Source organism: Pelodiscus sinensis, chromosome 2, assembly GCF_052426305.1.
Source record: "Pelodiscus sinensis isolate ZL-2025 chromosome 2, ASM5242630v1, whole genome shotgun sequence".
NCBI lineage: Eukaryota > Metazoa > Chordata > Testudines > Trionychidae > Pelodiscus > Pelodiscus sinensis.
This window is the reverse complement of record NC_143053.1, coordinates 224,769,707-224,787,409: the sequence shown is the minus strand read 5'-3', so window position 1 is coordinate 224,787,409 and position 17,703 is coordinate 224,769,707. Positions and strand designations below refer to the sequence as shown.

The following is a 17,703-nucleotide window of genomic DNA, read 5'->3' as shown; positions in this document are numbered from 1 at the left end:
TATGCTGACCTACAAGGATCGTGCCAACTCCACTTGTTACCACTGGCCTTCCCCCAGCTGGCCTCAATTCTGCTTATTTCCTCACATAGCATGAGCACTGCCAGCAGGAGAGGAGGAAGCACTGCAGCATGTGGGTTAATGCAGTGCTTCCTTCTTCCCTTCAGGGGACAGTACTATACACCAAGCTGGTCAGCGGCCGTGCTCCTCCTTGACCCCTAAACATTCTCTTCCACGCTGCAGTAACTGGCAAGAGGAAGAGAAAAATGGGATGAAATCAAGAGAAAACAAAACAAAGTAGACGGGAAATAGAGGAGACAGGTCCTCTCCAATACCATCCATTTGAATGGTCTATATAATCTTAACTTCCTTTCTCAAAAGTTGACAGAGATTCACTGTAGCCTTCCCAAACCTGATTAGTCACTTTTTCGCTTCAGCCTGCCTGCTCCACTAAAACATTCACTACAGCTCGCCTCAACTCTCCTGAAGAGCTATATTTGAGTGAATGGGAGTCAGTCGCGGGAGCATTTTCCTTCCTCGCTCGCTCTGTCTAGCTTGCCGAAACCTATCCACTCTCTCACCCAAACAACCTAATAGCACTAGCCCTTTCCTCTCTGCAGTCTCTTGCCGAACCATGAGTGCCTTAGTTTTTCTAACTCCTTCCTCACAGTTGTATAACTCTTCTCTCAAGTAAACGATGTTCCTTTTAAACTATTATGGTCCATTCTTCAAATTTTAATAGTCTAAATCTAAGGGTTTATTTTGGGGGGAGGGGAAATTAAGTCCATGTAATGATGTTTTAACCAGCTTCTTTCTCACTTTAACTTTATATGTAGATCAAACATTTCACACATTATCTGGAAAATGTACCAAACCAACACTAATTATTTTAGGGGTTTATTACCGAAATGTAATAAAATGTGGTTGCTTTTTAATCTGATTTGTATTAGGGGAACAGGGTTATAATTAAATATGTTTTAATCCCCTTTATCTCATATATTTTGTTAGTTAAAATCTGCTTATATAAATCAGATGTTTCTCTCTGGCATATTAAACATTAAATAATGGAAAAAGATCAACACTTGGGGCAAAATTTAGCACAAAAATGAGGGATGAGGGGGCTTTATTTGTGTTGGGGGGAAATCCTGACTTGATTTAAATAATTGAATTAGGGTTTAACTGAATAATGTTTATATTTGGGTGATTTATTTAATGTCACATTTAATTCTTCACCTCTTTCCTTAAGGCTCAAGATGAGACAGTTTAAAATTTGAGACATTCATGTTTGCCAATACAATAATATTCAACAGGCAACACTCAGTCCCATTATTCCTCCCTGCCTGTATTTCTCCTCCAACACATGCAAGTAAGTATCCAATTCCTCTCAATCTTAGTGAACAATTCCCCTCTCTCTGAAGGCCTAAATTCCTTTTCTACTATATTTGGTAAAGGTACAAAAATCTTTCTTCCCCTTCAGTTTGTGTTCATTATTTGGCCACAGGGGCAGTCTAAATTCTGCTACAATCTTCTTCCCCCAAATAATCCCCTTTTTAATTATTTTTCTCTGTGGTGCCTTCTTTCCCTCCTATTGTCTTCCATAAAAGGTTATTTTTGGGAACTCTCTCTGATCTTGGCCCCCTCCCCATGTGTATAATGACTTTAAATTCGTTGGAATAATCTTCCCTCTCTCTTTCTAGCTTGCCCTCCATCTCCCATTATGTTGGAGCCTAGAGAGGCTGTATTCGGGGCGGGAAGATACTTCAATTCCTGTTCCAAACACATGTATAACCCCTTTAAACTCCTTGGAACTATTTCAGCCTGCAGGGGTTAAACTGCTATTTAAGCACCACGGGCTATCCCAAATATTGCAATCTCTACATGCCATTCCAGGTATTGAAACACGTGTTTTGGATTTTTTGGGGTTTTTTTTGTTTGTTTGTTTGTTTGTTTGTTTGTTTGTTTAGTTTCTCAACATACTATTCGGGGACATAGTGGGTCTGCCTTAAACTGTGCCGATTCCACGTGTTCACTTTCAACTCATGTGAGCACCCCCCGCCACTGCATCTGCAGACCTGGCTCATCGGATCCCACCCCCACAGATTTTATAGGCTACTAATATACTGCTTGGGGCTATGACAGGAGCACCCCCAAATCCTGCTGCCTCCACAGGGGCCCTCTTTCAACTGATCTACGCAGCCCCGCCCCGTAAGGCTGTGCCCCGGGCTCGCTCAGTGCAAGCTGCCGCTGCCCGGGCGCTGGGCTGCGCTCTGGGTGTGTGACTTCCGGAGAGCCCAATGGCGGGGGAAGGGGGGCGATTACGACAGGCTCGAGCTCGGCACGAGCGCGGCCGGCCGGAGGAATTGTGGGTAAGCCAGTGCCCGAGCGGCAAAAGGAAAGGAAACGCAGAGAAGGGGGAAGGGGAGGGGAGAAGGTGAAAGGTCAGCGGCCGGGAGCCCCCGCGCTCTGCGCCCAAATGAATGGAAGGAGCTGCAGCGCTCGCAGCGTCGCACATTGTTATATGGACGCACATTCTAAGGGGCTCCGTGCATTCCACACCCCTAACTTTTTTTCCAGGGGAAGAGGTTGCCAACAATGCACTAAATTTGCTTAACAACAAGTCGGGGTTGTTTTCCTCTCTCTCCTCCCATGCCGCTGTCCCTGACAATACAGTAAAGCAAGAATATAAACACCAAGCGTGTCTCCACTGCAAGAGGGGCAGGGAGCACACCGAAGGCTGCTGCTTAGGAAATCTCTTTGCTACTTTGGAGCTGTGTCTCCTCTGATCCGAGTGCTTTGCTTTCGGGGTGGGGGGGAAGGGAAGGTGTTAGTCTCCTCCACAACCAAAATCCAGTGTGGCAGCTCAATATGTCCTGTGTAAGGGGTTTGCTACGAAAATTGACTGGCAAAAATGCAAGATTTTGCTGCTCAGCCAAAAGCGAATTATATTTGTTTGCATACATCCCAACCCCTCTACTTTTATCCTTGCTGCAATACATTTGTGTTGTTTCTATGCAAGTTTTGCTTTCTCTCGTTTCCCTTCTTACTTCGCCAAGCATCACGGCGATCGTTACTGGAAACACATTTTTAAAAGGTTTTTTATCTTTTAATTCTAAAGTCCCACAAACTACAGTCTGTCTTTGAGGATCAATGAAATCCTAAGAAAGGTTCCTATCCACGCTCGTACAAACTAAACTTTGATCGCTGTTGGTTTGGGGGGGGACTGTCCGGTGAGTTTTTTAGATCCATGAAATTAACAACTTCTGCTTAACCGTGGCTGCTGTTACTGCTATTGTAAGGATCTTTACCAATAAACATGTTTTATTTACATTTCTGTGGAAGCTTTCTAAAAATTTCTAAAACTCAAATCCTTCTAACACAGTTTCTAAAGGCAAAATTAAGCGAGTCAACCCTCAGCCCCACACAATAAGCTTGGAATGGAGGAAGAAAATGTAAAGAGTTCGAATGGAGAAGTGGTTCCCTTTGTTCTTTCATTGTTTCTCCACGAACTGGCGTATACAAGGACAAACGCTTACCTTCTTTCCTTTTTGCTCCAAAAGCCAGACGTTCCCATCAGCCTTCAAATACACAATCCACCTTAGGAGTGACTACAAATATCGGGAGAGTTTGTATTCCATTATTTTTCGCTGTCTGCCTTTTTAGTGTAAGATTAAGTTGCCGAGCACGTTGTTGCAAGCTGTAGCCCCCCCCGCCTTAGTGAATGGTCACGTTCAGGACCCTCCAAGTCCATCCTAATTCTGCCAGTAGAATCGAGGGCACTGGAGGTCTAAACTTTCAAAAAGGAAAGGGCCTACAAATATTTAGCAAACCTGTAAATAAACTCGGCTTTTTCAATACAGCCTGCTCCAAGTAAATAGAATAAAGTATTTTACACGTGAACATTTAATTTAAAAACTTTAAATTCAGCAGTGTTGATCTTTTAGACTAAATTAACTAAAAGGCAAATTGAGGTAAACTGCAATCAACAACACTGTATTCCGCAGCATTTGAAAGGCATGGACTTACAAAAATAAACAAAAACCTAATGTAGAAATATGGAATATTAAGTTTAAATGACAATGGTATCTGAAAGAAGTGTGTTCTCTAAAACATAATGGAGAATCATGGCTTTAAAAAGTGTCTCCCATGGCAAAATGATTGGTTTCCATTGTACTATTTTACTATAACATACAAAAAGAACCAGTTTGCTGATTTCTTTGTAATCCAATCAGTGTTTTGTACTCAACCTCAGAGGCAACACTCCCCCAAACCTTGTTTTAATCTGATTATGATGAGATTTCCTGATACAATGAATGTTTTAAATGATCCTTGTATCTTAGTAAATGGGATGAATTTTCAGCCTCCTGTTTCCAGGGTCCCAGATGCAAAGGAAACCGGCGCTGCGTGGAGACTAAGCTCCTTTGGGTTCTGGTCGGGGGTCGGAACCAGGAGACTATAGGCGGCCCCCTTCTCTCTCCCTCCCCCTTCCTCTATCGCCCATGGGCGCTGCATTAATTACTCCCAATTCCTTCGCCTATGGTTGGAGCTAGACACTTAAGCGCCTTTTAGCACTGTGTCTCCAAGCAGTTGGCCATTGCAAAATAAACAAATAAAAACTTAGGCGATCCAAATAAATTGTGGGACCGGGAGTGTGTGCTATCTGTGCTTTCACCACCAGCTTTTCCTAAATGGTATTCTGGAAGGCTTGTATTTCATAGAAAAATATTACAACAAACAAGGTAAATAGTGGCTGGTTGAGGGAAAATGACTTTTCTTTGATAGCGTTTAATTGGAATTGAAACATTCTAGAGCTGTAAACATTATTTATTCAGCACACATAAGCAGGCATTGTTTTATCACCATCATAATTATGGTGTCCTTTAAACTGGCTGATAGCAAGAGAGATAAGGGAATGTGCTTGTAGCTTCAGATTAAATCTCTCTCTCTCTCTCTCTCTCTCTCTCCAGTCTCCTTTCCCCGGGTCACCAGAATCCCCACAGTCCTTGGAGATGAGGAGCATCGGAAGATTGTGGCCTGGCCATCCCTTACGTCATAGAAGTGATTTGTGCCACATTGCTAATTTGGTGCAATCCATAACCTTCTGATCTCTTATGTTTGTAATTGCTTTTCAGCTTGTGGAATATGTTTTCTGGAGCCTAGTTCTTGAATATAGACATTACTATTGCTCACCTGTATGTAAGAAATGATCTTCCATAGTGTTTGTTGCATTACCTTTGTCTAATTAAAAATGCACATTTTAGGATCCTTTCAGAACAAAGCTTTGCCAAATCCTCTTTACATCCAAGGATTTGAAATTTTATAAAGGCTGCATTGAATTCAGGATGGGTCAAGGGGCAAAAAAAGGGTAGAAGGTCACTGCATATTGATTGTGGGTCAGTAGGCAACATGGCTTGTAGTATGTGTCCAAAAATCCCCTTAAAAACTGTGTTTAAAAAACAAGATTATCAGCATCTGCTATGTTATTTTGTGATTTTACTGAATTGCAAAAATTTCTGGTGTGTTAATGATAACATCTTCACAAAAAATAAAACTTTAAGAATGCTGAATAGAACTATATATTGCTGATTTGTTTACATGGAAATAACTTAGTTCTGATGTTTGATAACTTGTCATGATTTTTTTACTACGCGTTGGCAATTAATTGGCCCACATATTTGGATAATTTGATTGTGCCTTCTTATTTGTGATCTGTAAGAATTTGTGGTACATTTGGTTTACTTTAAAATAGCAGAAGAATTCTAGTATACTGTTCTTCAACCCTGTTAGTGGACTCTTCGTGATATCCTCTGTCTTCTGGCTGTATAGTCTTTGAGCACCATATACAGTGTATTTAAAATGCTTGAACAAGGTTATTGATCATTTAAATAATCTATTTCTTTATTAAAAGATGTGAAAATAAATTATGTATTTAATACTTCCAGTATGTGAGGATTGGTCTAGGGCTTAAAAATAACACTAAATAGTAATAATAAAGCTCTAATAATGTGGCAATCCTAGGATGAAAATGCACATGACCCCTTAGGAAAAAGAATTATCTTCATTAGTAAAACTAGTGCTGTAAATTGCTGTTGCATTTCACAACTAAGCATTTAAAGAAATTGTGTGTGCATTACTTTGCTCACGAAGGAAGAGGTCAGGCTGAATTGTAGTGGTATTTAAACACAATCAGACAATGACAATAAATCAAAACATAAAATAAAAAAGCATCTTAAATGTTATACACATTCTTTCCAAAGCAATATAATTAAATGTCTTTGCAAATCTATATATTTTTATACAACTTTTCAAACATGAAAGTAATCAGATAAATGTGAAAATGTGTTCAGTACTATATTATGAAAATTATTTTCTTTGTTTTCCACTAGATTTATCCTTTGATCAGAAAGCTTCAGAACTGAAATATAATCTCACTGTAGGATGTAGATTACACCTTACTCAAAGTGAAAAAGAGCACATTTGATTAATAAGATGTGTATTCAGACCTATATATTGTTGCATGTGCACATAGTTGGTAAAACAGGCATACTTACACCTTCTATTCTGAAGAAGTGTGAGGCAAACATCCATCTTTAGAATTGTGTTCATCTTTGATTTTAAGGGAGGCTGATATGGTCAACAAAATTACCAAGGAAATGTACAGCAGGATCCCACACACAAACACACACACACAGAGGGAGCAAGTAAATTATTGCATAAGTTTTAATATAATTGATAAAAGACACCTTTAATTTTTCCTGTGCATTCTTTTGGCTAGCATTCACATTAATAATCTAAACCATAAATGTTGGTAGCTATTGATTAGAATCCCCTGTGTGTGCAAATCCAGTTTCAAGACCCCTGCCTTTACAGGGTACGTGGGAGTGCACCGGCAAGGGCCTCTACCAGCTTTCTTTATAGTTATCTACCCCCAGTGTGCCTGAAGAAGATCCTAATATACAGTGTGTGCTGATGGCCATAAGAAAGCTGCCTGACAAAAAATGATGGAGAAGTGAAAGAAACAAAAGACTCTGTGTGTTATATGGGGAAAGATATGCAATTGAAAGTCCATGTATTTCTATGAGTGTGTGTGTGTGTGCTGTGAAAGAGAGAGAGAGAGAAGAGAGAGAGTTAGTGTGTGTGTGTGTGTGTGTGTGTGTGTGTGTGTGTGAGAGAGAGAGAGAGAGAGAGAGAGAGAGAGTTAGTGTGTGTGTGTGAGAGAGAGATTTTGTCTAAGACTTCTGGCTCTCTCATTTAACATTGGCTCTGACTACATTCAGAAGCTCATGGCTATACCTTTTGGGGGGGCAGATTCGGGAACAGCTTCTTGTTTCGAACATTTGATAGAGCAAGTATTAAACAAACAAAAAAGCATATATTTTAAAAATAGTTGCTGAATCTCATTACCACACTGTTATCTGCAGTAAAAGTGTGTGTGTGTGTGTGTGTGTGTACTTAACAGCAACCGAGAACAACTAAACTACCTGGCAAAGAAATGACTTTTCAGCCCACCTTTTTTGTAATGTCTTCTTTAAAAGCTTTATCTGAGTTTAGTTTCTTTACTGTTTGAATCCACAGCCTTAACCTTAAAACAGGGGGAGGGGAATAGTGTGGTGGGGGTGGGAGTGGGAGTGCGAGCAGCATTAAAGTGCATCAGGAGGAATTTTTAAACGATCTCATTGTCTGTAGTTCTAGAAAGACTACGATGATTTCCTTTTAATGCTAGCAGCTGTTTTCCCTCGCAAGTTTACTTTCAGCGAGAGAATATAAAATGACGTCTCTTACGCAAATGAGAAAGGAAAATGTACGCTGATAAATCCAGATGCAATGCAAAAGAAGGCTTAACTCTGTGGATGGTATTAGCTGTGACGAGGCATTGTTCACTGCTGCCTCTTGGTTACGTTTAAAGGCTGAAATATCACGAGATCCATTCAATGATCCTTTTCTCATTCAAGGGACAAAATGTAATTTGCTGTAGCTCTGGTTTCTTGGATGGGAATACTATCCTTAGTATTTCAAAAGGAAGAGCTAGACGTGGTTTGTACACACATTGATTAAGTTGAAGAGCAGCGATTACATCTGTGCAGAGAGCAACAGTAGTCTAGGGGTGCCTTTGCAAATCTCAACCTTCTGAGTTGCAGACTCTCCTAAATAGACTTCCTTAATTTCCGGATGCACTTCTATACATTCCCGGTTCTCTCCAGAATTCCTGCGCAATTGAGAGGTTGTGTGTATTTTACCTTGTAACGCAAAACTACCGAACATTATTTTTAAAGCGATCCTTTTATTTATTACAGCTATACCTGATGGTGTAATACGAGATCCACTCACCATATTGCCAATCTATAGAATGGATAATGGAACTTTTGAATTAGAGGGGAAAAATTAGTCCCAGAAATACGAGCTGTTTTCTTAATCACACGGATATGTCTAATTTTGGATACGCAGTGAACTATTGCTGTATATAAGTGCTTGCGTTATATCCAGTTTTCAGTTGCAAACTGATTATAGGCGGATAGTTATTTTTGCAGCTTTTGACATGCAAACCGCAAACATCATTTTAACGCACGAAGGAAGAGGTTTGCTAACATTGCAACATTTTCGAAATCATTTGTGCCTGACTGAAGTATTTTAACGTCACCGCGAAGAGGTTAAGCCTCCTTGATGCTTCTTCAAAATGATTTTTAAAAGGGTTGGTACAAATGGAACAGCTAAATTCTGCAGAAGGCCTGCCCCAAACTGAACGTACAGACTGCAAACCAAAAGTCTCCTGGACCACTGAAGTATTCTACATCGTGTGCCAGCACTTTTTTGTTATTACGTAAAGCCTCTGGAAGCACCTTGGATATTTTACATTCTTTTTTCTCTACTTGAAGCAGTCAGCACACAAGAATCCTGATGTGGAGTTTGGGTCTCTAGGACATTGCAGCTTGTGATCCAGCACGGTTAATTGTGAAAAGTGTATACATTTCTGGCTTATCTATGCTTTGTTATGGGTCTGACGTGAGCCCACGTCCTCCTTCCCCTCCCCCAATATTACAGACAGAATTTCAGCTAAAGAGTTACAGTATTACGGTGCTGGAAACCTTGATATGCAGACAGCAAAAGACAAACTTAAGTCTCTGACTGTAGAAAGACAATTAAATAGAAGAGGAAAATCAAGAGAAACTCGAAAATGTAAGTATTCGATCTCGGTTTTTAACAACATAGCACTTAACTGTGGAGCTTCAAAAAGGGAAATACCAGGCTATTCTGCACATTTTCAATAAGCTTCATTTTCCACACAATGCAGAATAAACTATCAGTTTAAAATCATTACATTACCAAATTCCTTTCTCTCCATAGGCTAATACTCCTTTACATTCACATAATGGGCAAAACAGCAGCATTTGTCCAAAATAATCTAACCATATGTATAAAATGACAATAAAACCAATCAAATTCTACATCTGTAGCTAGCGATGAAGTCTGAGAGATCTGAGTGTAGCTGGGCTCAGATTGTTTAATAGAAAGATTTATATACTAACTGTATTATTTACTTTGGGAGGGGGCTTGGCAGTGTAAGGGTATGCTAATTAGCGGGAGATTTTTTTGGGGGGAAGGGGTGGAATATCAATTTTTATTGCATCACCTGTCAGGAGTGTCCAATCAGCGTTGGCTTTAGGGGAATTAATTGATGAAGGTGTCTCCGGACGAGCTCACTTCACTCTGTCATTTTATTTGTAGCTAAAGCAGCGGCGGGAATAGCAGCTGCATTTCTTTTCTCTTCCTCCCTTCACATTCCATTATCATAGTTCGCCAATGGAAAAGCAGGGAATGAAAGGGAGCAGGTACTGATCTGCAACAGCAACTTAGAGAAACACTTTGGCAAACCTGATTTTCAAACAAAAATATATCGAGATTGTAGTTTTACATGTTTTTTTTTCTAATTTTGTCTGAAGTTTGGCACTCCATTGACCAGGAATAACAGTCTTTGTTATTTTATTAGCAGGATGCCTTGAGACAAATACAGCATCTGGCTGAGGATTGTGTGTGGCTTTTTTTTTCTTTCTTTCGGCAAATGCTGGGAATAATTTAACTCACGAAATGGGAGACTTGAAGTCGGGTTTTGAAGAGGTGGATGGCGTGAGGCTCGGCTACCTCATCATTAAAGGAAAGCAAATGTTTGCACTCTCTCAGGTTTTTACAGACCTGCTTAAAAACATCCCGAGAACTACAGTGCACAAACGAATGGATCATTTAAAAGTAAAAAAGCATCACTGCGACCTGGAGGAGTTGAGGAAACTCAAAGCCATCAACTCCATCGCTTTCCATGCAGCCAAATGCACACTGATATCTAGAGAGGACGTCGAAGCTCTTTACACTTCCTGCAAAACGGAACGGGTCCTTAAGACAAAAAGGAGGAAAATAAGCCGGGCATTGTCAACTCCCGATCTTCAACCGCAGCACACAGCCACCGACCCTTACTCCAGCTTTTGGAAAGAGAACAAACTTTGGCTGGGTTTGAATGAATCCGCTCAGCCCCTGCCAATTAGAAGAAAAGCTTCGCGTCCCGGAGACACAGGCTTGCTACCGGCCTCTGATCTACCTCACATTTTTAGTAAATACACTGGCCACAGCTACCCAGAGATCGCGCGCTCGCCTTGCAAACACCCTTTAAACTATGAAACTGCCCCGGTCGTGGGCAACTATGTCACCTTTCACCCGGATCCCCCTTATTTTCGGAGCGTCCTGTGCAGCAAGCACCCGGCTGCCGCGGCTGCCGCGGCTGCGTATTATTACCAGTCCGCCGCCGCCGCCATTGCTCAGACCAAGCTAGCGGCGGCGGCGGCGGCAGGGAGCCCGGTGGGTCTGACTTACAGATACAAAAGGAAAAGAGCCTGCGAGGCCGCCCCGAAGGACTGCTTATTAACCGCCCCCGGCAGCGCCAGGCGGCTCCTGATCGTGCCCCGGCCCTGCAAGCCCAGAGGAGCGGCGGCGGCGGGCACGGCCGCTTGCTTGGAGCGATTTCACCTCGGCAATGGCTTTTGCACTTCTCAGCAGCCGCACGCAGGCAGCTTCCCCGAGAGCTACAGCAGCGACTCGGAGTCCAGCTCTTACTCCGACCACGCGGCCAACGACTCGGACTTCGGCTCCAGCCTCTCCAGCACCAGCAACTCCGTGTCCTCGGAGGAGGAGGAGGACGAAGAGGAGGAGGAGGGCAGCGGCCTCTCGGACTCCAGCGAGGTCAGCTCCGAGGAGGAGGATACGACCTCCGAGTCCGACTCCAGCTCAGTGTCCAGCCAGGTCTCGGTGCAAAGCATCCGCTTCAGGCGAACCAGTTTCTGCAGCCCCCCCAGCATGGCCCAGGCCAACTTCTTGTATCACTTGGCCGCGGCCGCCCCCAGCAAACCGCCAGCTTCCGAGGAGGCCGGTAGGCTCTCCGACCTCCAAAGTGCTCAGTGTGGTGTCAAATCGGAGTTGCCAGAGGAATGGAGTCATCAAAGCTGGGCACCCAAAGCACCTCCAGTGTGTTGCTCCGGCAGCCCTGGCAGTTGTTTTGCTGAGATAAGGGATGATAGGGTATCTGAGATCACATTCCCACACCCTGCATTTTCCAATAACGCAAAGAGTACTGACCTAACAATTAACTGTGCTGCAAAGGGGGCCTCTTCACCTAGCCCAAAGACAAACAATGCATTTCCACAACAAAGAATATTCCGAGAGGCAAGGAAATGCCTTCAAGCAACAACTACACACTGTGCACATAACAATACAATAGCTGCTAGGTTCTTAAATAATGATTCTTCATCAACAGCAGCAAATTCAGAAGAAGATTCCAAAATCCCTCATTGTATTGAATTTGCCACGGATTTGCCCTCTTTGCAAACTGATTGGGAGGGGGATGCTGCTCCTGCCACAGCAGCTGCTGAGCTTGAGTGCACTGATCCAGGCAATAAGACATTGCCATTCCTGCACAATATTAAAATCAAAATAGAGGATAGCAGTGCCAATGAAGAATATGAACCCGACCTTTCCAAACATAAGCTAAAGTGTGAGTGCAATGAGACTAAGGATGAGTTTAACAGTGTGACTGAGAGTAATAACCCGGACATTTTATTAACAGCCAAGGAAGATTCTGCATGCACTGAGAAAGAAACCACTTCCTTAAATGCGCTGACTCAGAGTCAGGTCCTTTCATGCACTTTAGGTACTCCAAAACCTGAGGATGGGGAGTATAAATTTGGAGCGAGGGTGAGAAAAAATTACAGGACATTGGTTTTGGGAAAGCGACCTGTACTGCAGACTCCTCCAGTCAAACCAAATTTGAAATCAGCTAGAAGCCCACGTCCTACAGGTAAAATTGAGACACATGAAGGAACACTGGATGATTTTACAGTTACCAATAGACGCAAAAGAGTAGCCAGCAATGTAGCATCAGCAGTGAAAAGGCCGTTTAATTTCATGGCAAATTTTCCCTGTCCACCGTCACTAATTATTGGCAATGATGGGGATTTGTTGCCAGCTTATTCCTTAAACACCACTAAGGATTCCCAACCACCTCACAAGGCCCATCCTGTATGGAAATGGCAGTTGGGCGGTTCTGCAATACCTCTTCCACCTAGCCACAAATTCAGGAAATTTAATTAATAAAATAGCTTGGAAAATATTTTCTTGGACCACCTTTACCGTTCTTTTGTTTTAAACTCGACAGGATGGTTTGTACAAACTCCTTAATGCTTTACACACTTTTGGAGTCCTGTTTGATCACATGAAGATAGAAATTGGATTACTATTTTCTTTTCCATTACCGGTTTTTGTTTGTTTGTTTGTTTGTCTGTCTGGGTAATTTTTACATTCCACAGAGTATTTCAGGCTAAAGACTCAACTTAAACTCAGTTATTATGGTAGAGCTGGAACACTTTACTTTTTAAATGCTAATAATGCACCGGTACCTCAATTCAACTGCTACAAATAAATGTCAAAAGGTTGAATAATAAATATTAGAATGAGCCATTAAATTTATGCACTAGATTTGGAAAATGGAAGTCTAACTGTTAATTCAGTTAAAGTTTGTTAAGTTACTTGGTTGCACAGTAAGGGTTCACTATAATTCAATGTGGCAGCAGACTCTACTTTTCGGGAGCTTTGTTTTCCAGAGTAGGGGTCTCTTTTTCCAAGAGCAGTTGTACTTACTGATATTTTCTATGGTTTGGAAAGGTTGGGGTTTGAGTACAGCTGGAGCATTGGAAAAGCTGCCTCATCTCAAAACTAGTCAATAAATATGGAATTCTATTTTTGGAAAAGGGTGTCTTTTTACTTGCACAGTCATTCTTTGCAATTGGAAAGACTTTTTGTTTCACCAACAGTCTTAAGGTTACTGTTACCCACTAATGTCAAACTTCAATTGTGGTCTGAACATGTCCCTCACAAACTTGCAAAGCAACTAAAATATTTGCCTGTATAGCGGTACAATTTATGATCTAGCCTCCTGCACTTGGTGGAGGAAATAGCAAAGCGGTAAATGCAACACAGAAAGTGAAATGTGAGGCCATAAGGGGAAAGAATACACAAAATGAGTATATCATGTTATTCATAGCTTTTTGGCACCAAAACTCAGGCATGTAAACCATAGTACACTTCACTGTTTTATCCACATCTCTTGAAACTTGAGTTTTGCAATACCATCCTATCTATGTAGCAGAAGCATTTCTACTGCACGTGACAATCAGAGGCAATTATCTATATTTGCACTTAATATTGAAATAGTTTAACAGGCAGACTTCTAGAGTCTAGCCCTTGGTAAAACATACTGGTGTAATATGTTGTGATGATGGAAGCAGTAAATCAAAATTATGAAAATGTGCACTGTTGAAAAGCATGCTTTAGCTTTATTTTCAATTAAAAACACTGTTTAAAACTTCCTGATTTCATACACTTCGACTTATTGCAGACTTGTCCATAATTTCCTCTTCATTTGAAAGTTTAAGGGTTATATTTGGAGGAAATATGCTTCCAGAGGTTAGTTTTGTTTTGTTTTTAAATAAAACTGTTATAAGCTCAATTTAAGGCAGTCCGGAACAATATAGAGTTTAATTTCGGGGAGGGAAATACGTTACAAAATGATAATAAAACAATTTGAAAAGTTTGGGATTTGAAAAGACAGTTACAATTTGGCTGCTGAATCAGCAGAATTTGAGATTAAACATTGCTAGGTTACTCTTTTTTTGTTTTACATTTTTTATTTACACTAGAGTTTTTCCAAATTACATTTTAGAGATTTCACCTCTTCATTAATTCCGGGAGAATAATTTATCATAAATCAAAAAAGAAAACAAAACAACAATGAAATGTTTATTGTGTGACTCAGAGTCAACATTTCTTATGGAAATTCACTGCCTATTTTTTAGCCTCTATCCTCTTTGTCTCTAAATATTCCAAGAGGACACTAGCTGCTTTCAGCTCTAGTCTATTTACTATATGCACATCGTGGTTTTCCTCTCATTGTAAAAGACCTCTTCTAAGAATACCTGCAGCCAAATATATTTAGAAAGGGTAAACAATTGCCTTTCAATTGATTCGCCCTTCCCCCACTTACACACATTTTAAATTGCCAATTGCAAAAGGTGCATTGCATACTTAACCTGATCTGCTGAAATTATGGTGGTCGTTAAAAATCTGTTTAATGGATGAAGTTGTTCTGAAATTAATGTTTACATTTGAGTGTTTGGAGCTGCATAAATTACAGGCTTATTTCCAGAAAAGTGTAAATACGTACAAAATTTATTGCTCAGGAAAATCCCCTGGCTCTTTGGGAAAGCAGTTTTTGTATGAAAAAAGGTCTCCCCTTGACAAAAAGCTACAAAGCTACAATATGCAAGCTTGAAACCTAAAATTTCACCTTATCTATTAAACAGTATATCATTTTAGAAGTAGCTTCCTCCATTGACCCTATGTACTTACAGTTACAAACATGTTGACTTGACCCTAACTTATAAATAGCAGAGACAATTTGTTTTGCCCTCTAACTAATATTTGGGGGAAGAAACAAAGTACAGATTTAGACCAAATAAATTCAATGGAGTTTAAAACATGAAATATGGCGCGCAGCTCTGACATTAGCTCAGTCTCCCTAAGTGAAGTAATAGTTTCAGTTTATGGAAGCTGGAGAATGAACACCACCCAAGCCAAATACATTCCTAAGTGTATCATTCCTGCAGACTTTTCTGCTGAAGTATGATGAATAAAGGCACCCGCAAAAGGCAAGAAGTTAAATTGTCACACGTGTACACCCCAGTTAAAGTGCAAGCCACCAGCAAGAATAATTGAATTTTTACTACTGTCAGAGTAATTTGCAGGTACAAGAATTTACTGAAAAGGGTATTCTTTCAAATTCCTGGTAGTTTAGTAGCTGTTTCTCATTGTGTTGTAATAATTCTTGCAAACACAGTTTATTATAATTTTAGACTTGATGATAATAATAAAATAAAATTACTGTTATAAATAGCACATTTGCCCCAATAACGGTAAGTTTTAATACTGAGCAAAACAAGGGGTTTCTAGCCAGCAAGATTATGATATTACTGCAATGTTTGTAGGAAAGAGAAACTAAAAGGTAACAGCTATGAAACTTGACAGTTTTCCAGTTCTTGATGTACACTGCATAAATCAATCAAATGAAATAAAATAATAAAATAATAATACCTAAATCACACCTAGGAGAGTACTTGAACTCGTCTGGAACATAATTCCAGAGATTTTGCTACAAGTAGAGGCTACTGATACATTTATTGGGAAGATTTCTGTGACCACATTGAAGACAAAGGAAGTTTTGGACTATGTCTGAGTCTCTAGAGCATTAAAAAAGGGAATGTGTAATGCCTTCAGCAACCAGATATATTGCCTTAAAAGATGTAACTTTCAGTTTACAACAATTTACTTTTAAAAGTGATTGTTCTATAATATACACTTACTTGACCATAGTGGAATAATCTCTTTGCTGGTTTATTTAAAACGCCACTATGTAGCAATAATGCAAAAATGGTGGTGTCTGTTGTATGAAGTTTGCTGTTCAATCATTCACTTGGTGATTTTCTACATGATCTCTGACCTTTTTTCCTATATCAGATTTAGTCGCCAATAAATTAAAGTTTCTGCAGAAATAAGAACAATGCTATCATGTTTTTGTTTGTTACACTTCATGTGTGTGAGTGGTTAAAACAGAGAGGGTGATGTAAAAATGGCATTTTTTCTACACACACCTCTAATCAGTGGTAACCTGTAAAAAAAATATTGTAATAAATGTAATATACTAGAAAATATAAAATATCGAGAACGTGGTAAGTTGTGGTTTCTGCAGTTTAAATGGTTACTGAAAACAATATTTTTTCAGTTTAAAATATGTTTGGACATAACTTTCAAGTAAAAAAATACAATGTGTACAAATTAAAATAAATCCCTCAAAATAAGGACAAGGGGACTGGAATCTACCTTGCTAAATCAGATTTACAGAAAGGCGCCATTCACAAGGTTTTCGTACCCCTGGTATTTACCTTTACAATCATGTTTAAGAATGTACGGTTTAGCAGTTCCACGGTTGAATGTGGAGTTTCTTATGCCAGTGTAGCCAAATTGCATTCTGTTAAATAGAGGACACTTCCCAAACATTTTGGGAAAAGACACCTGGACATGCAGTTAACTGATTCTAGGCCTTCTATGTTGCATTTTTAACTGTTCTGATATAATTATTTGCTATGCCCTCACCCCCCACCTCCTCCTTTTCAATCTCAGGCGGCCTCACAAGTCCCAGCTTTAAAAGGCCCTAGATGTTTTGCATGAAGCTCTCACAATAGGGGTTGAGAGAATTGACAGTTTCAAAAACAAGGCGTTCTGTCCTTTCCAGATGCCGAGAAACCCTTTCCTGCATCATCTCTCGTTTGCTCTGCGCTGCTGGTGGCTTGATCCTTAGCATTGCAAATATACTGCAACAGCTGTGTTTGTAAACAGGGGTGGGGGGCAGTTTGGAGGGAGACAGCAACGCCTCGTTTTATACTTTGTAAATGAGCGTGAGGAGCCAGAGTGACCAATATCTCTGCTTCCTGGCGAGAGAGAAGAAGGAAGTTAGCCCTGAAGTCTGTGGTGTCGTGTGTGACATTAGGTTACTATAGTAGTTTGCCTTCAAAATAATCTGATTCATTGGCAGGAGAATGAGAGCCAAAGTTCCCCCCAGAAATGTAGCGGTGATGGTCTAGAGCCTCCCCGTCATGCCCTGCAGACACTTGGGGGAAACACTCGAAATGCCGCCATCTTGCTTTATGAAAAACAAATTCTTTGTGATTTTTCGCCCAGATCTCTCTCTCTCTCTCTCTCTTTCTCCTCTGTCTGTCTCTCATTTGTTACCAACTCATTAGCCGAGGCGGAACAGGAGCTCTTGCACTGCTAGCGGATGCTCGCAGGCTGCTGTTTGAGGGGGCCAGTGAACATTTCCCCCCATTTTGGTAGTTTTTCTGCTGATCGTCCATTTCACTTTGCTCTTCTTTTGTGTAATCTCTCCCTCTCTCTCTCTCACTCACTCATTCTCTCCCACACACACAGGCGCCGCACTAGTTTAATGTCTCTAACGTGTAATAGTTAACTGCCCCTAATGAAAACAGTTAAATGAGTGATGCGGCCAGCCAACACCGTCGCGAAAAGATAACAGATTACACTTCTTGCAGCCCCAATTGTTATTTG

General features: G+C 40.7%; 1 protein-coding gene across 2 annotated transcripts; it reads left to right on the top strand.

Annotated features, from left to right (window-relative positions):
- The first annotated feature begins 7,653 nt into the window (after positions 1-7,653).
- SKIDA1 (SKI/DACH domain containing 1) lies at positions 7,654-13,895 on the top strand. Of its 2 annotated transcripts, none has more exons than XM_075922501.2 (2): positions 7,654-9,168; positions 9,983-13,895. In XM_075922501.2, the coding sequence occupies exon 2, from the start codon at positions 10,078-10,080 to the stop codon at positions 12,619-12,621; it is 2,544 nt and encodes an 847-aa protein (XP_075778616.2). In that variant the 5' UTR covers positions 7,654-9,168; positions 9,983-10,077; the 3' UTR covers positions 12,622-13,895. The 2 variants fall into 2 exon arrangements, with proteins under 2 accessions (XP_075778616.2, XP_025038622.3); XM_025182837.3 differs by having other exon boundaries at positions 9,980-13,895.
- Positions 13,896-17,703: the final 3,808 nt, after the last annotated feature.

Bases quoted from the DNA above. Each gene is read 5' to 3' on its own strand.
- SKIDA1 (XM_075922501.2), top strand. From the start codon at position 10,078: ATGGGAGACTTGAAGTCGGGTTTTGAAGAGGTGGATGGCGTGAGGCTC.